This window comes from Penicillium arizonense (genome assembly GCF_001773325.1).
Source record: "Penicillium arizonense strain CBS 141311 chromosome Unknown PENARI_contig050, whole genome shotgun sequence".
NCBI classification, from domain to species: Eukaryota; Fungi; Ascomycota; class Eurotiomycetes; order Eurotiales; family Aspergillaceae; genus Penicillium; species Penicillium arizonense.
In genome coordinates, this window is record NW_019173327.1 from 2273 (window position 1) to 28900 (window position 26628).

The following is a 26628-nucleotide window of genomic DNA, read 5'->3' on the forward strand; positions in this document are numbered from 1 at the left end:
GCTTGTAACAAACGTTGGAAGAAGGTCAGCTCATACCTCGTCTCCAGCCTTCCGTCTTGGTTGATTCAATGCTGTCGATATGGCTGGGCTCGGCTGTTAAGGTTGTTTGAAACCACTTTTCAATGTTGCTTTGCGCAGGCCTTTTATTAGGGAGGGTTGCCAATGAACCCCTACGGCCAACCGAGCGACGAACAGTTCCTGCTTGGTTTGGATTGCCTGAATGCTTAGGCGATCTGGCACCAGAGAGACGTTGCTTGCGCAAGATATGGTACATTTTCACTCGTAGAGACTCAACGCTTCGGTCCACCTGATATTGTTCATAATATGCGTCGGAGCGGGCTTTCCACGACAGCGCCCGATGGGCATCCATGCCAGGAGAGAAGGTTCTTTTCCTCCCATTCTGACCAGACTACCTCGCTTCGAGGAGGCATAGCGCTCGCATGAACTAACAAAAACCAGAGAGACCTTTTCAGCAATGGCACGACTTGAACTCCGCATGGATGGGAAAGGTGAGCCTAAATCCCCTCCAGGTCCCAGTAAAAGCTGAGATACTACCCTTGTTTCGTCTGAAATTTTCTGAAGGCTTGTGCCATGACCCATGGACCACTCTGGACAGTCGATTCGGTCAGTCTGAGTTGTGAACTATCGTCTCCGTATTTCAGAATCCCCCGAACTCCCAGCGTCCGGAGATTTTCATAGCTACAGTAACGACCAACCATCAGTTTCGTACTTGTAAAAACCTTGAATATAATGACTGTATGTGGAAATGAACATAGTAATGAGTTCTCAAACCGAGCCCCACCGGGTACTGAGTAAGGTAACATGAAACAGACTTCAGCGGCAAAAACTTTGCCTTCTGACGAAGTCCCTTCCTCTAAAGTTGAATGACTTCCGTCCCTGATTGGCTAGAATGTATTCCACATTAAGCGACAATTGTGGTAAGTACTGATGGAAGATAGTGGGCCTTGCAAACCTCGATCACAAGCTCCGGTTTGGAGAGCAAACTCTTCATAAAAGCCTGAGCGACTTCTCCTGTAACATCCGACTTGAAAACTCGTTATCTCACCTTGACACAGATTCAACTATGGGTGGATTTCGAAAACTTCCGTTTACTGATCAACAACAAAGCTTTCGGAAACGATTACAACGTGCACTGTCCCTGTCATCCTCCGGGTCTGAGAATATCTGGATTCCGCCCAGATCCGCGGCGGGGGATACTACGGAGGACGAGTGTTCTCAGGAGGATGACTCTTTTGGCAACCACCGCAACGGCACCACAGCGGATGATGGCCAGGAAAGTCCTCCGCACATCTGGAGTACGGGCCCGAGACCAGAAGAAGAACTGGAAGAACCCGGACAGGATCTCTCCAAAAACTGCAAAATGATCATCTTCCGATGTCTCGCAGAGTGAGTGTCAATCCGCTTCCCTGGAATGATGTTTGTGGTATGTCTGCTTACAGAATTTAGACTATATGTCCGAACGAAGTCAGTCGCGCCAGCCACCAGGGAAAGAGTAAACACTGATTATTTTCCAGGTCCATGCAGACTTCATTGAATAACCAGACCAACTGGATCGGAAATATTCGCAGTGTTCTGGAGGACATCCGCAATCGGTTGGCGGTTGTGGAGACGGCTATTGAATGAGGGCCAACGAGGGGGAGAACGATGCTACTGAGGGTGATACAACTAGACGAACGCTTCGTTCGCAGAAGTAATTCAGATCGAAATATATGAAATTAAGTCTATACTCTAAAGCCAGATGTCAGCCCTTGTTGGCAGGAAGTCGCAACCTGATACGATAAAACATGCGATTAAGGTTCTTCGGGAGTTCATTGCCTGGCGATCATTTCAAGTCACTGCCATTAGACGATCATGAACCACCCGAGCTGTGGCCCTGCTGCTAACCACATTCAGCGGCCATGGAACATTTTCTCTTCCTTCCAATTGGCCCAGCGAAAGTCTGATCATCTAACTATGATCTTACGTGAAAATTTGTTCTACTATAGCGGAAGATAAATCAATACATACATTTGTTTTCAATTTTGCTGTTATCCTGGGATGGCGATGGTGTTGCTAAAGATTATGCCTTGAGCTATCTGCCTGCGAGGTGGTTATATGAAATTGACTATGAAGTTCCGCCACTCCCAAAGCCGTCCCAAACCCTAGGTCTGTCATGGTTCACATAAGCGATTCATACTGGTTGGTTGGAGCTGGCACCTGCTGAGTAACAAGTGGGTCATTACTCGATGAGGAGAATCCGGGTAGGGCATTTTGACCCAAATTCCCCAGCGGGCCGTCCTGGTCGGGCCAAGTTCCGTGAATTACTTCAGAGCCAGGCAGGCACGATGCTGGTCTACGATTCTGAAGGGCATCGATCGTGTTCCAGAGCCGAGTGGTCGCAGATACCAGCTCACAGTGCGTCTGATGCAAGACCGGCTGAATATCGTTCCATGAGACCTGATCCTGCATGGTGGCGTCAAATGACTCCTGCTGCTGCTTGATTTGGCAGAGTTCTCTTTCAAGCCTCTGGTTCTCCTCCAAGGCTTTGTCTTTTGCTGTGATAGCCTGCTGTAGGTTCGAAGTTTCCTGGGCCTTTTCAACATGCAGACGCTGCACTAACTGGGAACCATGGGCTCTCTCGTCGTCCATCTTCCCAAGAGCTAGTTCAAACTCTTCTTGAATCTGGTCCATCACATCCAAACAGTGTCGATGTGTCGCCTCATAGTCTTTCTTCCGGGCGGTTTTTGTTATAGAATGTCCCTGGAAACGCTCGTCAGCCAAGGGTACATTATCGAAGGAAGATCGCATCATGTCTTTCGGTGCAGAAAGATACGAATAACTGAAGACAAGATAGGGAATGACATACCAGGTCTTTGCGTAGCTTCGCTACTGGGTTCTGAGGATTACGGTCCGCCTTGGACGTGGAAACTGTCGACCGAACAGAACAAGGCGAACCAGCACGCGATCTGCTAGTACGAGACTTTGTTTCGGTAGCACCGCGTCCTGCACTCCGAGAGGGCTTGGAGTCATTTGCCATACTGAGTCCTTCCGTTCGAGGGATTACTGTTGGTTCAAGCAAATTGCGGTCAAACTGTAGAACACGAATGATCGCAGTACATGTAGCCCCCTGGGGAACAAAGATTTTAAAGGTTTAGGTGGAGACGAAAGCAAGAGATCTGAAACGAAATGAAAACGCTGTGCCCTTGCCAAGACTTTGTTTGTTAGCATGTGGACCATGAGCAGAGAAGATCGAGTAACCATTCTGCACACCGCACCCCATGGGGTGCTAGCGTGAAGTACAAAAAAGAAAAGAAAAGAAAAGAAAAGAAAAGAAAAGAAAAGAAAAGAAAAGAAAAGAAAAAGTAAAAAGAAGAAAAAGAAATCCTGCCGGTCCATTGTGGAAGAAGTGATCGGCCGGCCCGCGCAGAGGACTACATCCATGTAATCAGTGGTGTCTCAATGCCGGCTATATTTGAAGAATCCGAGTCGCTCTTGCACTCGAGAAAGACGCTTTGCCCTTAGATAAAATGGAGTTAATGTCTCTTGCACAACTCTACATAAATGGCGTCATCTGGTTAATAACTGCGATCCTCCCCCTTCACGGCCCTCATTGACGAACGATGTTATAGCAGAGGCGGGATCTAAATTCTAACCCGTTCCACCGTCGACAGAACCAAAGGCTGGTTTCCAGGACAGCCATATGAGCCATTTCAGCTACGAAGGCTCACGAGCTAGGTTCTCGTGATTGCCACCCCCTCGCAAGATTGCAACGCTACTATCACACTGATAAGACCCTGGAGACAAATAGCACCAGATGGACCAATCAAACACCACGCGCGAAGTTAGACACACGCAGGTACGGTTCTACGATGCAGGTCCCAGCGACGACCACGGGACAGTAGATCAAGGAGGTTCTATTTGTGGCCCGGAGAAGAGATTGGAAGGATTTGCAAAGGTCCAGACACGATCCACAAGCCTCGACTTGACGGGCCGTCAGTGTGCGGATGGAACAGGTCTTCGTTGCTTAGGAGGTACGGTTGGGGGAGGTGAGGTATTTGGGATATCACGAGAATGTTCGGCAACATAGAGGTAGGCTAAAAACCGATCCAAGGCCGTATTCTCCTAGCCGCTCACACAAGGAAGTACTCTCTTTTGGAGTTTTTCAACAACCTCGGGCTTCAAAGTAGCACCTGCAGATAATATATTATCAACTGAGGACAGATCGAGTTCTTGAGCAAGAGGATGCTGTGCAAAAGCGACTGTCAAGTGGCAAGAAGATGCTTCTTTGTCTATCTGGCCTATAAAACGTTCTACAATCTAGATGGGAAAGTGCAGGTATGAATTAATTTCCAGCAGAATAGAGTATTCCAAGTGGCCTGAAGAATTTCGAGACCTACTGGCACAAATTTGGTTACGCGAGGCGGCAACTGAAGCGATGCAAAGTATCCCACCCTCAAGTCGCAAGTGCAGCCACGACATCTTGTTTTCCCTTATTTTCCGCAATCTCCTGGACACTTTCGCCGTTGCAATCACGAATGGAAAAGTCCACCTTTTGGGTCTGGGTGAGCAATTGTATGATATGCAATTCCCCCCCTTGTGCGGCGTGAAAAACAGCGGTTCTACCTTCACTATCCCGCAAATTGAGATCAATATCTCCAATTTTCAACAATTCTTCCACAGTCTGCCAATCATTGACGGCAATAGCGTGCATGAGAGGGGTTCGTTTCTGGGCATCCTGTGAGTTGACATTGACGCGCGAACTGCGCAGAAGAGCCTCCACAAGCTCAACATTACCATTTGCCGCGGCCCAAGCCAGAGGGCTTTTCCCCCCTGTCCAAGCCAGAATGCCTTTTCCCGCTGTCATTTCCATTTGCTCATTTCGGGCCATCATTAACCGCCTCTTGTTCTGTTGCTCCAGTAACATGAGTTGCATTTGGTAGTCTTGGAGGGCATGACTCTGCGGCATACCGGGGTCGAGAGGCGATTTTAGGGAAATTCCTGTAGGTGATCTGAAAGGGAATTTTCGTTTTTCACCCGTTGAATTGCCCGACAAAGGAGGTAAAGGTATATTATCTTCTGCTGTGTCTGAGCTCTTTCGACGTGGAAATGGCTCGTCAAGGTCAATATTAGAGCATGAAAGGAGGCTTTCAAATGCTGGGCTCTTCCATATCCCGGATTGAATGACGCTCCAGAGTGCTGCATTAGCAAAGCCTTTTTCAGCCCACTCCCTTACGAGGGATGGATCTGTTGACGCCTGAGAAAATGCCGCCAATGTTTCTTCCGCCACTTCCCTGGGCGGGATCTCGTTGAGAGGGTAGAAGAATTGCTTGACAAAGCCAAAGTTGCGAGAATTGAGGCACATCAGTACCATCCTGTCCCAAATCGCCTTTTCTATCAGGAATTCCGCCACTCGAATAAAAGTTGTCAAAGCCTTAGAGTTTGGATCACATTTGAAAAAGTTGCAAAGCAGCACCCAAAGTATTGGTGGCGGTTTGGATGCGTGCGCGATGTCTCTATTCAAAATCCATCTCAGACCTTTGGTCTCATTCGCTCTGACTAACAACGGCAGAATGCAAATTCCTGCAGCGCCGTGAACAAAGTCGATCACCTGCTTGATAAGAGCATCGTCACCCAGCCGAAGGACATTTTTAAATACAGTTTCCAGACGAGATCCCTTGTGATCAATGAGAAATGAATCGGGCAGACTCTCTGTGGACAACTTCCCGGCTATGGCCCGGCCCTTTTCAGAGGCGATGGGCTCGGAATTCGCCAGCAGATGGAGAAAAGCAGGCCAGTTATATTTGCCACAGATCGTCAACCTTGTATTAGGGCGCTCAATCAAAGTAGCCAGTATTTCCAAGTTGCCTTTCTCAGCCGCATTCGTCAAAGGTGTCTCAATTTCCTTATTAATGTTGATCATGCAATTTGCGTCGGCCAAAGGTTTCTCTCCCTCAAGCAATAAATTCACCAGTCGAAGCCCCGCGTTGCGATCGGCCTTCGTTGCGAGAAGGAGGGCATAGTCAAAAAAAATACGATGCAAATTGAGCTTCTCCGAGCGCCGAACAAAGATAAATCTCTCCCATTGCTGAAAAGCTGTGATTTCTCGTCTTGAGAATCCGTCTCTTATGAGCAGTTCTATATCCCTGGCTTGGGATTTCTGATACTCGAATACTCGAGTTCCGACCAAGAAATCTGCGATTCCATGAAACCCCAGTGAGATAGCGGTCTCTAAGCTGCGATGTTGTCTTTCCACTTTGCAGTATGGCCACAGCAGTTCCACAATCTCTGCATGCTCTCCTTGGACTGCGAGCTCCAGAATGCTGGGACTCTGCCTTTCCACGCGAGCTCCTCGGGCAATCAGAATCCTGCATGCATCTAAATGGCCGCTCTGTACGGCGAACCAGAGAGGGGAATTCCCGTATTCGTCGAGGGCATTGACATCGCACCCTTTCTCGACCGCAGACTCTATACCATCAATACTGCCTTGCCTCGCAGCTTCATAAAGATCCATCGTTCGAGGTTTGCTTATTGTGTTCAAGTTTGATTTGACTGAGTGGGCAGGATATTTTTTTTTCTTCCACTTACACGATTAAAGTCAGGAGTCGTAGCACTTGGAACGATGTGACACGTACGTTCGGACTAAATTAGAAACTTGATCCGGGCGCGTAGAGAGATGACATGATTGGGCTAACGAAGAGGAGGCCCCACTACGGGGACTGGCCGAACTGGCCATCGGGCGAAAGGTTTAGGGGGAAGAAGTACTCTAAGAATGATAATCAAAGGTACTGCCTTTCTCGACGTTGGCTATGAAAACTCTATAAGTTAGTGCCTTTGAGTAGAGCTGTAGTAGGTAGTAAGTGGGAAAGTAAAGGCTACCCATTGAAGTAAGGGTCGACGAGTTTAAACACGACATATTGCTGACCAGCACAATGGCTAAATAGCAAGAAGAAAGGCACTAAGTGGCCGGGTGTCAAGGTACTACACTTTGCATTTTTTTTTTCACGGCTGTACTAGTCAACATGAATGTCTCTACAGCTAGAGGTGATTGGATGTCGGCCTAAAGACATCGCAACTTGTGACAGAAGTTCATATTTGCTTATAGGTGTCCAATGGCAGTTATTTAAGATATTTCCTAGTGGTGCTATTTAAGACTCGGTTCCAGGGAGCAAGCGGTGACTTCATTTTGGCCCATACCCAAGCTACTATATGAATAATCATAGCCACCTTGAAGCGTTCAATGGAAGCAGGGTTGTAAACTGGCAGCACATCATGCATATTGCTCCTAGGACGGATTGCATACATCGTAGGATTATGTGCGCGTTGGACCTGGTGAACAAGTGTATACGTCACTTTTTGCCTCAAAACACCTGGCTACTGTAAGACAGTTCCAAGTTCCAAAGATGAGCTATAAAAACTGGTCAAATTTCCATGGATGGTGAAGTACCGAAGTTTCTACCTGAATTTGCATTTGTAACAAACCGGCTCTTTATTTTACTCTTCTTGCCTTGAGTGCCGCGCCAATTCTAATTTTGAGATATGGGAATTCCTCTTCGGACTTTCGATTCAGCAAGTAAAGACAAAATCTGCGTACTGCCAGTGTCAAAGCGACTCATCGGAGGTATGTTGAGCTTTGGGTTGGGTGAGTAACCACGATATGCTTTCTCAATTTCCTTGTTTACTGACTCATCAGGTTTCTTGTTGACAGCAGGAGTGTTCCAGTCGGCTATAAGCTGGAGAAGGGATCTTCTGTTCCCAATATTACCACGATCAAAGAGTTCATGCTGTGGTACATGTACAGTCATTCTCGAAATCGGCTCGACCAATACACACTGAGCAACCAACTCTTCCCTGGCCCCGCCGCCAAGGCTTTAGCGCAGTCAGTTTATTGAGCAAGCCGTTTCAAACTGAGGGCCACAGTATTATGCCATGTATATTATGCCGCCTTTTAGTACCAAGACCGTTAAGCTTACTGATAAACGGTCAAATAGTAGAATGTAGCTATGCATAGCATAATACAGGACTATCGGGAACCATTTTAACTTTACCCATCAATTTTTTTTAATGCGGCTTGCTCAATATTTTATCCGCACTAGAGCCTTTGGCGGTGGGTCCAGGGAAGATTTATTCAGTGTGTATTGGTCAAGCCGATTTCGAGAATGGCTGTATACAGTTCACCCCAGGAGCTGTACAACTTATGGTCCGCCTGGTCCGCGAAAAGGCAGACAAGGACTTTGTTACTGGCCCCAGTTACCCCATCCAAGCCCCCTCCTCCACCCTGACGCCTAATGGGTTAAGAACAGGCGACTGGACATGGGTGGCACATGTAACGCGAGCCACTTCATCCCGACAGATCGGAAACCCTCGGGCGCCAGTCTCTGTCAGGATCAGACCTAGTGGTTCATTCAGCTCAAAGGCACTAATTTCCGTGGAGACACAGCCCACACAGCGCACAGGCGTCCCCTTTCGTGGCAAAACCATGCCCGCTCGGCTCGGCCCCTCCCCCCTTCGGCTCTTCCCTTTTCATCGTGCATCGGTGGGTACAGCGCCAATCGTAAATGGGTCAAGGCTGTGGTTCTGTTGAAAAATAAGTGTATCTTTGATCCTCCCACTGCTCCCTGTCGTATCCAACCCTGAGGTGATTGGACACGGGAAAACTGGGTGGAAATTCGCTCTGTGCACAAGTTTTCGTTGAAGCTGAAATTGACCAACGTTACCCCCGAGGCAAGTATAGATCGGAACAATTGAAGTCCACCGAGTGTGATGGGGCGCTGCTATTGAAGCTGCATTCACATGCGGCTTATTAGATGCCTTGACCGCAGGAAGATCCAGGATATACATTCATGTTTTTGACGTGTTTCTTCTTTCCAATCTTTGGTCATATATAACTCTTCGGCATTAACTGTGCTCAGTTGGGTCGCATTCAATGACTGTTCAGCTAAAACCCCGTCCGCATACGGCAGTACATAAACTATACACGAGGTCCTGCCCCGGCACAAGTCAATAGATGTCGAGACCACCGCAGGAATATGGGCATCCCGCGCCGGAGTGGCCACACATCGACTCGGTCCAACAGCGTGCGACACCCATTCCATATCCATACGCGCGACATGAACCTCGACAATTACAGACCTCGTGCTACGAACGCCCTGTGCCCACGGCACCTTTCGCTCCTTGGCTCCCTGCCCTGAATCCTCTTCCCGAAAGAGTAGATCCACGATATACGCTCTCCACCGACAATGCATATATGACCCGACAACCTATACAACCACTTCAATTACGATCATATCCATCAGACTTTGATACTCGTGGGTACTATACACCATATGAAGAGAGATCGAATCCAATCCTGAACAATGATGGTAGCCAACGGAGCCGGCAGTACGACGGGGAGTCCCAGTAAAGTTCCTCCCTTCTCATTTCAACCATCTCTATCTGGCACTCATCCTGTTGTGATGTTTTTGGCGTCAACTCCCACATTCTGTCTAATGTCACATCTGTGACGAGCCACACAACGGAGAATCATTAGCACATGATTCCATTATAACTCCTGACAATCTATATAGACACAGCAGCCGTTCCACGGCCATGTCCAGCCCCATCTGGTCAGATCGAAGCGCAGCAACCTACTCATCGACCCTGATTCTACCCAGCGCACAAGACTCGAAGCAACCCCGGAATATAAACTACAGAACGCCCCACGGCTTCGACAAGCTCCTCCATCACGAACCAGAAGCGGAATCTCCCCCAGCACACCCAAGACGCCTCTCTACCCAATCCCGCTACCACCTCCACGTCCGCCAACAACCCATAGCAGCACGAGCCTGCGGCGCAGGCGACCGACACCGCCGCCCCGTCAACCCACCCCCAATTGTCCAGATTCTCCTAAAAGACTTCGACTCCAACTCCCAAGAAGACAGCGATATCCTCCAAGACCCCCGCTTCACAGTGGGATGCCTCCTCTTCCCCGTCTCTCCCCAATCACCATGGTCCGAACTCACGGGATCAGATATCCGAGATCTAGATCGAGACCGAGAGAAAGATAGAGAAAAAGACCGAGATACAGACGGTGTCGCCAGAACAGACGACCCCTTCTCAACCCTCCTTCTCTCAGGAAAAGCCTTCATGTCCCCCTTCTACGTCGAAGCAGACCCAGACCCAAACTCTGCTCCCCCACACCCATCCTCAATAAACGATCCTCGTCTCTCCAGCCCGTCAGACGCACACAACCACCCCTCCGTGCGCCTCCACCAACCTGCTACATTCTTTATTTTTGCCGATCTCTCCATCCGCTCCGCGGGTCTATACCGGCTCCAGTTCCGCCTGATGAATTGGGGTTCTGTTGAGGATACGAGTCAGTCGATGCCGATCCTTGCGGAGGCGTGGTCGGATCCGTTTCGGGTTTATCCTGCGAAGGATTTCCCGGGGATGCGGCATTCCAGTATTCTTGCGGAGGGGTTGAAGGAGCTTGGCTTTGTGGAGTTGAAGATTAGGGGACATGGGAAAGGGAAGGGGAAGAAGAGGCGGTGATATTTTTTGGTTGGGTTGGAGTCTGTTGCTTTGGGTAGAGCTGAGTATAATGAAAATTGGAGGGGATGGAATAGGCTTGGCGTTTGCTCCTTTCTATTATATCGACAGGTTTTATCTTGTTGCTTTTCCTGTCTGTTACTCTAGGTATGGATGCATTGCATGAAGTGAAAGATGGGGGTTAGATGGAGACTTTACTACGGCATATTCCAACACGAATGAATTAAGATTGATCAGAAGAGACCGAACTATGATTCTTACTCCTGGGAGCAATCAATAGCGTGCCTGAGAACCATGTCATGGATTGTCAAGGATATACATGAAGCATACGGAACGGATGGAGATATGATCTGCGCGGGACCCACATGGTGTATATGGGTTCCCCTGAACGCGAGGAAGCTACCTTTCTTTTGCTTCCTCGCGCTACGTCTTGTATCTAGAGTCAACTATAGTTGTTCTTAATATTGATTGTTCATCGTGAAACACTATCCACCTCTATGTATACGTGAGACCCTCACATGGATTGTCAGAGATCCAGCATATATAGTAGCTTGGGTGTTTGGTCGCTGACCAAACATTGTGCCTTTTTGGCCAGATGGCGTAGTGGTAAAACCCAAGCATCCATGAATCGTCACAAGCTATGTCGGGTTTCCTGGGGCTACGTGGCTCCTAGAAGCTGCTTCTTTGCTCCCAGAAACGTTTCAGGGGCTTCCGGGAGCAAGAGAACCCCCAGGACCAAGACGTGTGTTCCTAGAACTGATAGAACCGTCAACAGGAGCGTGACCGGTTCCTTGGTAGTGATGATGGAGATGTGCATGTTTGTATCTGGATACAGCTATGGATGTCGATTTGCTGTTTATATGGACAGAGATAGAAAATACGCATAAAACAAGGAAAAGTTTTTCCCTAGACTTCAGCCGCGAAAATATCAAAGCCAAGGAAAGATGATATCAGACGAAATCGGACCTAGTAAGTACAGTTTCCTGGTTACTTCTGGAGGCAGTAATGGGACGACGTCTGTCTGTGCACCAATTGAAGGGCGAACGGCGAACCAACGAGATAAAACCCCTGCTATCTGTGGGGAATTATTGAGTACGGCGAAGCACAGATACTGACTCTAGTTGCTAGAAGGGAATCATACTCCAACTCATTCATATTATTACAATAGCAAGTTAACACAGTAACTGCGACCCTGCGAGCTTCAAAGCTCCCGGGGACCACAAAGAGGTTACGGAGAACCTCGTAGGCGCAGCTGGGCTAGACGCAATCACGCCGTCCGAAAACTTCCTGTTTATGCGCTGGTGTGTAGATGTTACGCACGACTATCGGGTCGTCGCTAAGTTAGAAGATTCTGGGTTATACTTGCCTAATGTTTCTCTGCTTCCAACGTCAACGATCGGTCTCTCAACCGTACCGTTGCCTGTCAGGCCTTATACGGGCTAATTCCTTTTGAGGGTATCTAGGAGCGATGCCAGGTAGAGCGCCGAACAGATCTTTACCGGAACATTGGTCTGATAGTAGTGTTGTCAAGTTATAATCAAGTAAAGAGTCGCCAAGGTTTCTGAACAGCAGACACAAGTAACAACGTATAATTAAACACAAAAAACTAAACTAGATACATGAGTTCCCTATATATCCCAAGTCCTTCCTTGGTAGGTGTGGTAGGTGGTATAGTGGTAGATGGTTCTTGGCACAATCTACTTACTGACCAACATACCCTTCTACCACCTGCATGGTCACGTGGTTATCGTGTGATGGTTAATCGCGGTATACAATGAGATGGCGAGCGGCAGACCGCTTTTCGCGCAGAGGTTTTCCATACTGTAGAGGTACATATAGACACAAAAGCTCTACACAGACTCGCCTCCAGGTCGCAGAGTTCAACAATATACTTTTCGTTACCAATAAGGAGTTGGCTTGCTTCGTGGGGGCATGAATTACGCCTATAAGCATCGCACATATCCTGCTGTCGTCATGAATCTCACTCTAATAAAAAATCAGTCCTCGCCACGTCCCACCTTCCATTTTGTGGAAAAGCCGGGAATCATTACAGTACCATTTTCCATACAGATCTCTTCTATGCGGAGACCCTTCTCTCAGTGCGACATATGAGGTGGCGGTGGCATGGTATCACAACTGCTGCTGGCATTATCTAAAGAAATTGGGAGCCCAACGTAGAGAGATTTCCTCATTCCTGCCGAATGTGCCCATTCGATGTTGCATGCTTCGCCAGCACGCTCATTATCAATTTTGAGTCATCACCATTGGTTCTGGGGTGTAATTGCTGTAGTACCAATTTATAATCCTTTGCTTCTCCAGATATTTGTTCGAGCATTCTGTATTGAGCCGTTAATACTGCCGTACCAGACCTGACTGAAACTAGTTTCACCTTTCTGTGCGTTCGCACTTCCTTGAGTTATACCAACAATTTATCTGCAGCGTATCACAGCGCTGGCAATTTGGACGCTCGCCAGAGCATTTTGACTTGTTTACCTGGCAAGGTCTGCACGCATGTGTTATTCGTTTCTTTGGACATGGAGCGGCGCGATGTAGTGGGGGGATGGGCATTTTGGGGTTTTCAGTTTGAGTAATAATGGGCTGATGCGAAATACTGTGTTTCAATATCCTGCTATCTTTTGATTCGGGTGATCCTGAAGCAAAAACAAGTGCTATTAATAGCCAAAATCTCGAATGAAGAGGATTGTCTATACCTTGGTCAAGAATCCTAGATATGTCCATATTGGGGTGTGGACGTTGGTTTTAGTGAAAAGATACAGACACAACAACCGGGGCTTGAGATTTTAGTTGACCAGTGAAATCAGGCCTGAAAAGATGGGATTTTATATATCTGCTGTCCTGTCAAATTAGCAACGTCGTTCCACGCAAGGAGGCCGAGTACTATTTATAAATTCACCCTTACCGGTCAGATCTCTAGCCCGAGAATTGAACGTACTTCCCAAGCGACCCGTCCCGCCCCAGAAAGTTTGGGATTCCCGTATGCAAAGATCATGAACGCAGCGCGATGAATATTGAACAACTATTCGGCCGGAAACTTGTCCCGGAAGCATTAAACTTGCTTTTCCAGTTGTGGAAAATCAATTGGGCTAGCTTGTTCAGCCCGCGCATGGCTACTTCCCGTCCAATGATAGATAGTTCGCTCTATGGGTGTTACGGTTACGCTCCTTCTAACTTACTGATAGCCTAGCCAGAGCCAATTACCAAACTGTGGTCCTAAGATCTTTGCAGGGTGTGCAAACTTAGTGCGTCAGGAAACTTATTGCAGTTTTAAGTGCTCAGGAACACATTGTCAACCAAAGTTGTATCTAGCAGCCTCTGTTTCAGCCATACCGTTAAAGATGACTTATCTTTTGCCACACACCGCTCAAACATCAAATTCGACGAACAGAAAAATCGCCACCGATGATTTCCCGCTTTCTAGAGACACTCCTCCAAAAGGCCTTGTTACCAGACGATGACGAGGAAGCTGAGACTGGCGAAGGAGTCTCCAAAGACTCAATCGACGACGATGGCTCTTTGGACTGGGAAATCTCGGTCTCGGAACTCCCAGTGCATATGACCTCTAAGGGATCCGCCAAGCTCATCAGCCAGCATATTCCCCCGTGTAGTAGTAGATGATAAGGCGTTGGGAAACGGCGATAGGATGTTGCTCCACCCGGCTTTGGATCTGGAATACGAAGACTGCGCATTATCAGGGTGATTTCGTAGCGTTATCTCCTATGCAGTTGTCAAAGAAGGGTCTTTTGTTGGGATAGGCAAGTCTTGAAGCGCAGTTGGCGATTCAGTCCCTCCTTGTGTCTATTGTCTTGGCAAGGTGACCGGTCGATGGCGGAGACTGCATTACTGCGGTGAGCCGCGAGGAAGCTCGGGAGCGCCCGAGTGTGGGTCCGCCATCGATCCGACCTTGTTTCCCACCCAGCATACAACCACGACAGTATTTCGATTGTATATGGTAACTCGTCGAAACCGCTTTCTTCCCAAATGTCGACAAGAGATTCTAGTATAATTTTCCGTATCTCACCTGGGTGGCTTCAAGTACTGAACCGTTATTGGAGGATAACATCACCTGATATAAGTTTCTTTAAAATACTTGTAATACTCTTGCCAAAAATACTATCACGGAAGGTTATTCGTAAGTGACGGATCGTAAGTTTTACGCACAGACTAGTACTGAGGGAACCCACTAATAAGAGTGGATTGAAGAACTATCTGTGAGACCGCGGTTGAGTAGGGTCGGGGTAAATGAATTACACTTTACCTTGCTCCTTTCTGATATACAGTGGAAGCAAAGATGACAACCACAATGGCCTGCGGCACTGACATTGTGGGTGCCCAAATGGCATCCAGATACATCCCAGTTCTGTCGTACTCTGTCGTACTGCGCCCTGCAAGCCGTGGACAGATAAAATTTCATCAGCGTGTTTGAGAATTCGCTGGCGTTCCACAGACTAACCGAGGCTGACGTACAAAGTAACGATGACAAAGCTAAAAATTTTAAAGTATGGGGAGGGAAGAGGGTAAGATTGGCTGAAAAGTGGCAGTCTAGACCTCCAATAAGGCTGCCTCAAAGCGCCTTCGGGCACTCACTGTGTCTACGGTGTCAACCAGAATGACACGAACCAACTGCTTACCGATAAACCGGCAAGAAAGATGTGCAGAAGTAGTGCGAAGCTGGGCCAGGACGGGCTGGTTCCAGGCCCACTAGTCAACATGACTATTGCAACACAAAAACCATTGAGATTCAGAGCTGATTAGAGTCATTAAATGTGTGGTGGGCCCGGCAAGAAAGGCCTGGGAAATTGAAAGAGTGTTGAAAATGCGTCTGGGCCACAGTTTCTCAATTCCCCAGGCCCATCTGGCCGGGCCCAATGAATTCTTCCGTTTGGGGGGGTGCTCCGGACATGGGAGGCAAATCCCACCCCGCTGATTACCTGGAAATAGGGTCAAAGCCATCCTCGCCCCATCAATAGATAGGCGTTCAAGAAATGCAAATATGTCGCTGCCTAGGGCGTATTAGCTTCTTTGTGCCAAACCGATTGAGCCAATCATGGAGCTCAAAAGTTCCAAACAGATGGCTAATCCAATTCCCCGCGTGTCAATTCCCCGCGTGTCTTTTATTAATTTTTAGTAACAAGTTCAATGCGCCCCGTGGCCTAGCCCAGACTATTTACATTCCTATTTGCTAAACGACAACTCATCTCTTTCAGTTCTAGCCTGCTCTTTTAAGATACCTACGCTGCTCAAAACCCGGACTATGGAACATGTATCTTCGAACGCAGTCGAATTATCGGCACTTGATGATCAGTTACTTTGGAAAGAGAAAGGCACTTTGCTCAGGTGCCTCCGCGAGCGAAAGCTTAAGACCGAAATGCACCTCCTTTCAATCCACGAATACAAGTCTCAGCCCGGACTCGTCCGAAAGAACCGCCGGCTATCAGAGCCGCATGCCTTGCGCAATGGCATCGACCCCGAAAGGGCGCGACAACTTGAACGGAATTGTGTTGCAGCTAACAAATGCCGCTTCAAGAAAAGGAAAGAGCAACATCAACTCCAAAGCGACTTGGACGGTCATTGTGCGAAGTGGGAGACACTATCAGCTGAGGCGGATGCGCTCAGAGAGGAGATCTGGAATATCAAAAACCAAGCGTTCGAGCATGCAAAATTATGTGACTACCAGCAGATCAGTCTAAAACTGGCTATGTTGGCCCAGCACAAATTGCTTGGAGTGAATTCCGACGCAATGAAATGTCCATCACCGACGTTTTCGGTTAAGGCGTGGTCGGACGGGCCGGCAGGGAAGGGCGATCTTCATGATATCCAGTCAGATTCCCTAGAGGATGTCGCAGATCCTGCACGGCAGGATTTTCCTGAAGACCTATTTGATGCATTTATTGACGGGTCATGTATTTAGCAAATTTGGTACACAAGTAGCTTTCTCGCTAATTCTCTTTGATCATCAGCCTAGACGAATACGTAGAGGTAACTTCAACCAATACTTTAATGATGTCACCCAGGTAACGAAAGGAATTGTAGCTCGCGATCAATTGGTATTCTCCATTTGGACAGACCAGGAATTTATCACGACGTGGAAAAGGTCAAGTGGGGTAACAGCAGGTCCTTGAGGGGAGCTTGGGCCTCAGATCTGGTCGGATAAAATAGCCTTTAAACCAGAGGACGCGGGCCGGGGGACTTCTGAATCCTGATAAGCTTGGGATGCGACATAAGTCATAGAAAGCCAGGTAAGCAATGTTAGTCAATCATGTTTGCTCGAAGAATTGTTTCCGTCATGCGCTCGGCCCAGGCGGAGGATTCTAAGGACGCGGAAACAATGTGGGCGAGAAAACACACAATGATTGACCAGTGAATAGTAATCCAACAATACAATACGCTTAGTCTGCCGCATTGCAAGGAACAAGGGTTCACCCTACCCCTAAGTGACATAAAACAATGGACTCGCCGTCTGAAAGAGAAAACGTTGTAGTAATTAGTAGTAAACCAAATGCCGTCAGAGTTGGGCATTCATGCTCACCTGGCCAAAGAATAAGTATTTTTCGATAATCTAAAGCTTCTTTGCTCGCCTGCAACTCTCCCCAGTACTGGACATCAATGATCTGCAAAACTTCAAGACAAGCCTGCTTCTGAATTGACTGCATCAACGCGTGGCTAGTGCGAAAGCCCAGGCGGGTATCCTCTCCAGAGGCCACTTGAATGGCGGAACCAATTTTCGCCACCAGCGGATCCCGGCCGGTCCCGCCTTCCGAGACCGGATCCAGTACAAGATTCTCGACCTGATCAGACGCACCGGTATGGCGCTAGGCCGGACCACGAGCCAACGAGCCAACGAGCGTGCGGGTCTTGTGGGCCTCAAACGCCAGTGATCACCAATCATCACAGCCCGTGCACGACGTCAGCAGGAAAACATCAACGAAAGCCCAAGGTACTTGGGTCACATCTGGGTGAATTGTTGCCGGAGGCATGGCCGTCGGGAGCAACAGAAACGGGGACGGCGACGTTAGGAACGCCGAGAAACATCGGAAAGAAAGGAAATCACCAGGACTAAGATTACTTACCAAGCTGAACCTGGCAATTCGGCTGGATAGAGGCAAGCATCGCTAGCGGGGTAAAAATGCAGAATAGCCTTCCATTTTGACGCCCAACCTAGCGCCGGCCAGGAAATATAAACCTCCGAGCCCACGTGATAATCTAGCTCCAATCCGACCAACGCGTAGAATCCATACAATTTCTAAGATCAATGCGACGTTATTTTAGTAGTCCCTTTCAACCTTTTTTCATTCATATTCCACGAGTTCACATAACAGACGAAAAAAGAGCAAACTCAATCGAGACGAACCGCGCACTCAACACATCTCTGTGCGTCTGATTGTCTGCAGCCAGTTCTCTATTGAATCAGGCCTGATGGAGCCGGTTTAAAAAAATCAACATAGCCCATAAGAGTGATGGGCTAACATTTTTCAAGGTGTGCTATTCAGTACACATTCTGAATCCTACCATCGGATGCATAAAGAGGCGATTGCAGTCGCAAGTCGAGCTTTCAATATCCTCATCCAAGTCTACTTCTTCCGGTCGTGGGTTCAGGGGCGCGGTCTTCGGCTGGCATGTCTCCGGGCAGGAGGCGGAGAGAATCTTCTGGGTGTATTGGTGTTGGTTTCTTGAAATCTGCGTCGGTCTGAAAGTCGAACTGGGTTTCGAGGAATGAACGCCGAGTTCCCAGATCGTTTAATTGAATCTTTGTCACCAATACATTGCAAATGCTGAGCCTCGTCAATTATTTGCTGCGGCACGGAGTGAATTATCAACGCAAATGGCGACAAGGCGATTCGGTTTGTAGAAGACGCAGTTGCTAGATAGCGTCATGGCGAAGCCGTGGGCCGCCAGGATGCGCTAAACACACTGGTCCCAATCCGCCGTGCCTACCTGAGGCTGTACAGGAAAGGGCGAGTCCGGCACACATACCCGGGCCCTTCGAAGCCTTCAGATAACTCCATATAAGTAGAAGAGTCGATGTCACGGTGTAGGAACGCGTTGACCGGCATTAAATCGGAGAAGTTTTCACTCGCACAACACAGCGCTCACCGTAGTGCAGCGAGCTGAGTCCACTCGAGACAGGATTAAGAGCGATTGTAGTCAATACAATTCAGTGTCGGTAGTCTTTGGTAACAGGTTGAGTTTCGTGCGGTGGCCTTGTCTTGAAGACCCGTTTGCAGCCAATCACAATATCTCCAGTCGGTTACCGGCCGTCGGTACGTCTTTTCGCAGAATCTTTCCTCATGTCCCGTGCTCGAGAAGGGATGGGTATTCTTTCTGAGTGGCTGCCCACCATTCCATTTGACTCGAGTCCGACTCATCTGTTATTTCTTATTCTGGATAATTGACACCGGCTATACCAGGCCGAGAACCCCAGGGTGTCGAGCATAATTTAAAATGGCGGTTTCTTACGAGCCCTTCGTCAGGTGACTAATTAGACCTCATGCAGAAAAAGACATATGATTATTTACATCCTGATGTATATCTTGAGACGCATACTGGGAGATTTTATATGCGATTGCTTCTCGTCTTTGGGGAACCAGTCGTTCCCCATATCTCTGTCTGTGAAAATTATAGGGCCCCGAAGGGAGTGGATACTGCTGACGGGCTTGTGGATATCAACCTTTCGAGTGTTGAATAGTGTTATTTTCAAGAACAACTGTGAGCCAACAATCTGGTTTCTCTCGGAGATATTTTCCCTGCGCTGCATAGCCTCGAAAAATTCTTTCAAGGGTATGTTGATGCTTTACTGAGTCGCCTATGTTATCGCTCTCTTCGGCTGCGACTCTCAGCTCGTGAGCTGTCGCGACGTCTTGCAATTTACCATTGAGTAATATTACCAGAAGATTGACCTTCTCTTTTTGTTGTCAGCGAAAGTCCGTTGGTGTGGAGATAAGAGCGTACCAAATTTACGTAGGCACTGTGGCCTTTTGAAGGGTATTTTCTCCGGCCACCAAATAGGTTCTTGACCTGCGTGGTACCTTATACCAAGCTGAATGAAACCAACCCAAATAGCGATGAGATCCTCGCAAATATAGTATGGTAGGGACTGCAGTTCGTCGTAACAACTGGACGGGGGGTTGAGATGGGCAGTTTCGGTTGAAAGTGCAGTACCCAACAATTCAGGATTCTTAAATTGATCAGGCGTGGGGGAAGGATCCACAGCAATAAATTTCACTCTCTTCGTTTGTGGGCTCTCGGCAAATTCTGCTCGTCCTATTTCATCGCTTCTCGTAAGCAAAGCAGCATAGGTTAGGCGTAAGGTCTAGTACATACCCTCCGTTGCGATTTGAATAGAGCTTTCATTGTTTTCTCGCTCTGTAGGGCTCCAAGATTGTATGGTAGAAGGGCTAAGAAAAGAGAGCGATGTTGATTTGGGGCTGCGGTTGGCGTATAGGATGCCATGGCCTTTTCCAGACGTTGGGAGATACTGGGCGAGTTTGAAGTCCATGCCTAGTGATGATAAAGCAAAGGTGGGGCATAATTTCCAACTTATGGTAGCCCAGGGGCTTGGTATGAAAAGTTTCATATGCCAAAGAGGGGAACCGGGTGGTAAAGCGCCACTTGATGGCCAAATATATATTCTCTCTACATTCAGCCCAATATGATAAGTGGTCAAAAGCGGAAATGATGCCACTCTTATCTATTTTGTTCTTCTAGTATGACATTGGCCAACCGCTATGACAGAGTTATGATTATGTCTCTATTAAACTGTGATTATATTTGTTAGATTTCAATACAAGATTTCGAAATTACCTTTCTCTTACCCTATCTCTTACGCACACCCTCCCTCCTACGTATGCTTCTATATCCTATGTCTGCTAGGAAATAAAGACAATTATGGCCTGATTTTCTTACCGATATAGCAAAAAATTGCAGATAATTGGATAAAGTATATAGTTTAACCAAGTAAATATTAAGCATGAAGCTGGTTGTTTTGTAATTCATGAAGAGGTATCATGCTTTGAATAACCAATCAGCCAAAGATGCGTCCATTGACTACATTCGCTCGTGTGCCCTGATAAAAAAGTGGAACATGTTTCAGTGGCGCTGACACAGTGACGGTCTGATCTCCAGCATAGGTCTGATCTGTCCACCAGTAATTCCACTGCTCCGTGGTGTTGCCCATAGTCTGTGGAAGATATACTGACCATTCGGTGGTATTTGAGCTTGTGATAGGGGTTAGTAGCAAGCGTGGGCGAAACCCGTACTGTTGAGACGTGGTGTGTGAAGAAGTGGAGGTTCCTTGAGCGGACTCCAGAGCGAAATCTGCAGAACTGAAATATATACGGTGCTGCGCATTGTTAGTATTGACTTCATGATTTGAATTGGCTCGGACCTTTGATTGCTCTGAAAATAGCTTCTCTCTCATCGGAGACACATCACAGTGACTGGCTGTCTCGGCATTTTTGTCGGTGGGTGGCTTGAAAGAATTTGTTAACCAAAATATCCTTTGCAGAAGATATAGGGTTCCTTACATTCATATTTTTATTAGCCATGTGTCTATATTGTCTGTCCTGTGCCAACACCTTGCTGCTTCAATTGGCGGCATTTTCCGTTTTATAAAGACCAGTTCGACCTGGGGATGACGTTATGGCATCGTCTGAAGTTTGCACGCTGGCATAATAGGTGCTACCCATGACTCATATCCTCCTCGTGGCGAAGAGGCGTAGGAGTGGGTTTGTCCAGGCTCGGGTAAGCGTCTCTGAAACCCTATTGGCTATTAGGTGTCAAGAACTTGTCAAACATGACTAGCTCACCTACACGTACTTTATCACCAGCATTGGCAGAGTCAAACTAAGGCCTTTTGAAAGAGTGGCAAATATTGGTTGTGAGAATTCAGCCCATGTTCTTTTCATTCTGACAATGAAGAACCCTTCCCGAAAAGGGGAATGACGCTTGCACTAATGCGGTCGCTCCACCTAAACCCGATCCACTAAAACCTTGTGACCCCCTATTCACTGAGAATGGCGATTCAACATGCCACCTTGAATTGTTGATGGCCAGAACTGACCATCATGTGAACAAGGCAGTGGATCGCCGCAGCCTGAATCCGCCAGAAATTTATCTCTTCATAATTCTTTTCCTCCAGTCAAATGAACTGCATCAGTAAAATTGAATCTCCGTGTCAATCAGAGCTGTTTAGCTTCGTATACATTAACTTAGACCTATTCTAATTCTACCAAATAATAGTAATAAAACCCCGCTAATCTAAGAAGTACTGTACATTTTTGTTAATACTCAGTGAAATTCCCAACAGTTCACCCTTCGCGCTTTTATTGGCACGTAAATGATGACGTAATCTTCCGGATATAACTTGACTAACGTAATTCACTACCGAGCTGATCACACCACCGAGCTGATCACCCTACCAAACCCATTAATTTTAAACCCAATTATTTCAACCAAAACGCTATTAAATTCAATAAACTAAACTCGAGATCTATTAGGACATGCTGTCAATTTATGACCCTTAACTCCACAAACACTACACGTCGGTAAGGCTCTTTTACGTGGCTGAGAAGGTGCCCGAGCCGGCCCTGCCTCATAGGGTATCGCTGCTAAAACTGCTTGCTCTGGCTGCCCTAATAAGGTAGAGGCCTCTAAAACTGAGAGGCCTTCTTCGGAAGGTATCTGCCTTGCTGACCTAGACTTTTTTCGCTTTTTCGTCTCGTTTGCAGCGCGTAAATCGCTTACTTCTTTCTCGAGAATTGCTGCCGATTGCATCGTAATTTGGCAGGCCTTTAAAACCTGATTTATCGCGGAGTTAAGCGGGCTTGGTGGGCTTTTTGAGCGCTGTTTTAGCAAAGCTTTAATTGAGGAAGCTTGCTTTTGTAATTGGATATAGTTCGACGGCGTTTTTGGCGACCACTCGCTTCCCTGGCTCGAGGGGGGTGTCGGGGTTCGAAGGCGAATATCGAGCTTCGAGATCACTCGATCGGGGTCGTACGGTACTAGACCGGCAGCGGCGAAGCTATTCCTTATAGTCTCCGATTTAAACGCTTCAATTCGGGCGAGAGGGTAGGCTTCAAGGAAGTCTAGTTTATCGATGTGGTTGATTCTAACCCGCATTTTTGACTCGATAAGTCGACCGTACGCGCGCTTTAACGCCGCAAAACAGCCTATATCGAGAGGCTGTAAAAGGTGAGACGAGTGCGGAGGCATACAAATTGCGATAATATCGTTTTCTTCGCAAATTTTATCGAATTCCGGGGTTAAATGACTTCCGTGGCCGTCGAGTATCAAAAGTCTATACTTCCCCTTCATACGCGAGGAAGTAGACGGAATAAAGAGCTTTTTAAGCCATCGAAGTCCAATTTCGTCGGAGGTCCATCCGTTAGGACTAACCTCAAGTCTCCAGTCTTCCGGAAGGCCGTCGAACCAAGATTCGACAAAAACTTTGCCTTTAAAAATCACGCACGGAGGAAGCGCCCACCCCGACGCGTTTATACACTCAATTACGGTCACCCACGCGCGATTTCCGGGCTGTAAAAGCGATCGCCGACCGTAGACATCCCTTCGCGAGATAACCTTCGCGGTCGTAATTAAGCCCATTGCAAAACCGGTCTCGTCGAAGTTATAGATATCGTCGGGGTCGATCCCGTACGTTAGAATCGTCTTTTGAACAAGAGAAAACCATTCAGAAATAATCTTCGGATCCTCGCATTTAGCCCGTTTAAAATTATAGCTTTTCGAGAATCGGGAGGAAAGGTCGGGATGCCTTTTAACGTATTTTGTAACCCAATTTTGACCGACTGAAAGAGGAGGGGTAGATCCGCGCGCTGTAAGTAGCAAATTGGCCATTTCTCGTACAGTAGAAGGCCGAGGGGCTGCTCCACGAGAGTCCATAGAGAGAATCCATTTTTTAAGAGATTCCTCTTCAATTTCAGTCAATTTTAGACAATTTGCACGCGAAAACGCGCGGCTTTGAACCCCATGTAGGCGTGTTGTAAGAGTTGAATACGGTACGTTAAATTGGCGCGCTGCTTCGCGAATTGAAGCAATTTCTTGCTTCTGGATAGCCTGAATAGCTAATAAGATCCTACCCTCTTGCTCCGTACGTTTTTGAGAGGATTGAGTACGAATTGGTGGCATAGTGGGTGGTTGAATAGAGAGAGTCTAATTCATTGACGCGTTTTTGGTGGGGTGATCAGCTCGGTGGTGTGATCAGCTCGGTAGTGAATTACGTTACAGGTTTCTTGCCGTGATGTACGTAAGAGGAGGGCCATGCTGCGCCATGCTGCCGGAGAATAAAACTATTTTGGCCACAGTTTTTTGCCTCAAATATTTATTAATTCTTTTCTCAGCCATATTTACAAATATCCCTCGAAAACTTGTGCATGTTAACTATATCGATTAGTCAAGACACCTAGTGAGCAGCACATCGTTTCGAAAAACTTATACGCAGTCCTCACGTGCAAGTCTCATCATTGTCTCAAATCGTTTGCCAATCACAATCAAGAAACTGGAAAACGGATGTTATGAGTGCTCTCAATCAACCGGGGGCCTAGCCGGTGCTCTCGGCGGTCTAGCGAAATCGATGCCATTTCGTTGGTTTGGATGGCCAGGCATTGAGATACCCCCGGAAGACGAAGAGCTTGTGAGGCAAAAAGTTGCCGAATATGATGTGCTACCTATATTTCTAGATAGTGAATTGGCTAACAAGTACTATAACGGGTTTTCAAGTCAGTTCCACAACTTATACCCGCTTTCTTGCACACTCATCCGCGTGCAATGTTATGTCACTACAAAAGACACAAGAATACTTAAGTTGACAACTTGCGCATAGATTCCACTCTGTGGCCATTATTCCATTACCAGCTGCATGAAATGGGCCGCATTGACAAGGCTGCCTGGGATGCTTATTATGAAGTCAATTTCCTCTTCGCCGAAGTGATCACCTCGCAGCTGCATGATGGAGATTCTATCTGGATTCATGACTATCATTCGATGCTTCTTCCGCAGTTCCTCCGTGAAAGGACGCAACTGTCGGGATTGAAAGTCAAGATAGGGTTCTTCCTACATACTCCCTTTCCCAGCAGTGAAGTCTATAGGATTTTACCAATGAGGAAAACGATCCTCGCAGGTTTGTTGCACTGCGACCTTGTTGGATTTCACACTGTGAGCTATGCGAGGCATTTTTTGAGTAGTTGCTCTGAAATCTTGTGAGTTATTTCTACGTCCCCGTATACGATTTCTCCTTCTGATATGCAGCCATTTCCTCAGGAAACTCCCTACAAACTCGAGCCATGTGCAGTTCAACGGTTCGAGTGTGGCTGTCGGTGCCTTTCCAATTGGTATTCAGCCTGAACGCTTCGCAGAAACGATTCAAGAAAGTGACGTTCAAGAACGAATCCTCATCCTCTCACAGAGGTATCAAGGCGCGAAATTGATAGTCAGTGTCGACCGATTAGACTATATCAAAGGCGTACCCCAGAAACTGCATGCGCTGGAAACCTTCTTAACTCGCTACCCTGAGTGGGTAGGGAAGGTAGTTTTGATGCAAGTCGCCGTTCCAACGAGACAAGATGTGGAGGAGTATCAGAGTCTCCAGGCAGAGGTCAATGAGCTAGTAGGCCGGTTAAATGGAAAACACGGTTAGTTCATTCCTGCAGACCGAGAGAATATGAGATGGGCTAATCTATCTCAAGGATCGATTGAATTTTCGCCAGTCAGCTTTTTATATCGGTCACTTGATTTCGAAGAAATTGTGGCACTCTATGCGGTTTCAGATGTCTGCTTAGTCTCTTCTACTCGAGATGGCATGAACCTAGTGTCTTTGGAGTATATTGCATCCCAGCGTCTGAAGCATGGAAGCTTAGTGCTATCTGAATTCACTGGTGCTGCAGAGGTTTTGGACGGGAGTATCATCTTTAATCCATGGGATGTCGAAGAATCTGTTGATGCTCTCCATGGAGCGCTTACTATGGGGGAGGAGGAAAGAGTTGCAAACTTCAAGAAGTTGGAAGAGTATGTGATGCTAAATACCAGGTAAGTCATATATTCTATTCCTATTCAGTTTGATAGGAGCTGGCTCAAGCATCATTCTAATACAAATATCAGCGCTGCTTGGGGTAAAGATTTCACCGATCGACTCATGAAAGGGTAAAGCCCATGCTATGCTAGTGGCAGATGAACTGGAGAGATGAGGTATTGGACTTTGGTGTCTTTGGGGTGAGAGAGGATGCGATAATCTTGATTCGGTGCCCTTCATAATGCTGGCCATAACAATAACTACTGTACCAGTTGATCGGAACACGCCGTTGTTGACTAGTTATTCCGGGCACTGCCTTGCTTTCAGTTCCAATATCATACCTATTGCAGAAACCTATAATGCCAGCAGCTTCAAGTATTGGTATAGGTATCCTTATTCGAGGTGGTGGATGTGATGGCGAGTTTCGAGACCGAATAAGGCGAAAGGCGACTCGAGAAAACTGGTGGTTCGGCAGGAATGGATTAAGCAGGGCTTTTAAATAGGGCATTGATACTGACACCGCCCTTTGGATGCTAACGTTGGATGCTAACGTTTAGCATCCAAAGGGTGGTGTCAGTATCAATGCCCTATAAATATGATCGGGCAAAAGAGCCCCAGTGCCGAACAATGTCCTGAACCATACACGAATACGCAAGTGATAGCCTGCACCAAGTGAGTCTTAAGCAACAAGCTGTCCAAAGATGCCTCTCGATCAATATCTACCATCCATACAATACTTTTTTTCCTGGAAAACTGGGCATTCTGGTTCAAGACAACCACAGAGATCTAGCGACAAAGACAACAAGCCCAGAAAACAATGTCACAAACCCACCGAAAGCCGATACAAGGAAGGAAGTTTCACATAATACAAAAGGTAAATACGATGGTACTTTATCCTTGTCGGCTATCATAGAACTTATGAGTCATATTGTATCTTGATTACTAACAAAGACATGAATTATTCAGAACCTCCAGAGTTGTCTTCTACAACAGCTAGAACAGAAGGTCACAACGAATACCACACTCTCAAAACGCATCGTGAAGGGCCCAATACTGAAAGTGGCGAA

The 26628-nt window shown here is 47.3% G+C and overlaps 6 protein-coding genes across 6 annotated transcripts, besides 2 other annotated features; 4 read left to right on the forward strand and 2 right to left on the reverse strand.

The window, feature by feature from the left end:
- Window positions 1-1084: 1084 nt before the first annotated feature.
- Window positions 1085-1644, forward strand: PENARI_c050G03160 (uncharacterized protein; the record flags this gene model as incomplete). The annotated part of the gene is made up of 2 exons (XM_022637370.1): window positions 1085-1407; window positions 1536-1644. The coding sequence occupies 2 exons, from the start codon at window positions 1085-1087 to the stop codon at window positions 1642-1644; spliced, it is 432 nt and encodes a 143-aa protein (XP_022482776.1).
- A 534-nt stretch (window positions 1645-2178) lies between these two features.
- PENARI_c050G08103 (uncharacterized protein) lies at window positions 2179-3037 on the reverse strand (the record flags this gene model as incomplete). The annotated part of the gene is made up of 2 exons (XM_022637377.1): window positions 2179-2760; window positions 2867-3037. 2 exons carry the CDS (start codon window positions 3035-3037, stop codon window positions 2179-2181), a joined length of 753 nt encoding a protein of 250 aa, XP_022482775.1.
- A 1416-nt stretch (window positions 3038-4453) lies between these two features.
- Window positions 4454-6511, reverse strand: PENARI_c050G02732 (ankyrin repeat domain-containing protein; the record flags this gene model as incomplete). Its single annotated transcript, XM_022637369.1, has 1 exon — window positions 4454-6511. The coding sequence occupies one exon, from the start codon at window positions 6509-6511 to the stop codon at window positions 4454-4456; it is 2058 nt and encodes a 685-aa protein (XP_022482773.1).
- A 3074-nt stretch (window positions 6512-9585) lies between these two features.
- PENARI_c050G03202 (velvet factor family protein) lies at window positions 9586-10527 on the forward strand (the record flags this gene model as incomplete). Its single annotated transcript, XM_022637371.1, has 1 exon — window positions 9586-10527. The coding sequence occupies one exon, from the start codon at window positions 9586-9588 to the stop codon at window positions 10525-10527; it is 942 nt and encodes a 313-aa protein (XP_022482771.1).
- A 4179-nt stretch (window positions 10528-14706) lies between these two features.
- Window positions 14707-14712: a sequence feature (Short protein (PENARI_c050G12372, OGE47306.1) was converted to a misc_feature.).
- A 108-nt stretch (window positions 14713-14820) lies between these two features.
- Window positions 14821-14865: a sequence feature (Short protein (PENARI_c050G12372, OGE47306.1) was converted to a misc_feature.).
- A 1936-nt stretch (window positions 14866-16801) lies between these two features.
- PENARI_c050G10806 (uncharacterized protein) lies at window positions 16802-17420 on the forward strand (the record flags this gene model as incomplete). Its single annotated transcript, XM_022637382.1, has 2 exons — window positions 16802-16872; window positions 17210-17420. 2 exons carry the CDS (start codon window positions 16802-16804, stop codon window positions 17418-17420), a joined length of 282 nt encoding a protein of 93 aa, XP_022482764.1.
- A 6997-nt stretch (window positions 17421-24417) lies between these two features.
- PENARI_c050G05387 (trehalose-6-phosphate synthase) lies at window positions 24418-25696 on the forward strand (the record flags this gene model as incomplete). Its single annotated transcript, XM_022637375.1, has 4 exons — window positions 24418-24575; window positions 24814-25184; window positions 25239-25578; window positions 25651-25696. 4 exons carry the CDS (start codon window positions 24418-24420, stop codon window positions 25694-25696), a joined length of 915 nt encoding a protein of 304 aa, XP_022482774.1.
- Window positions 25697-26628: the final 932 nt, after the last annotated feature.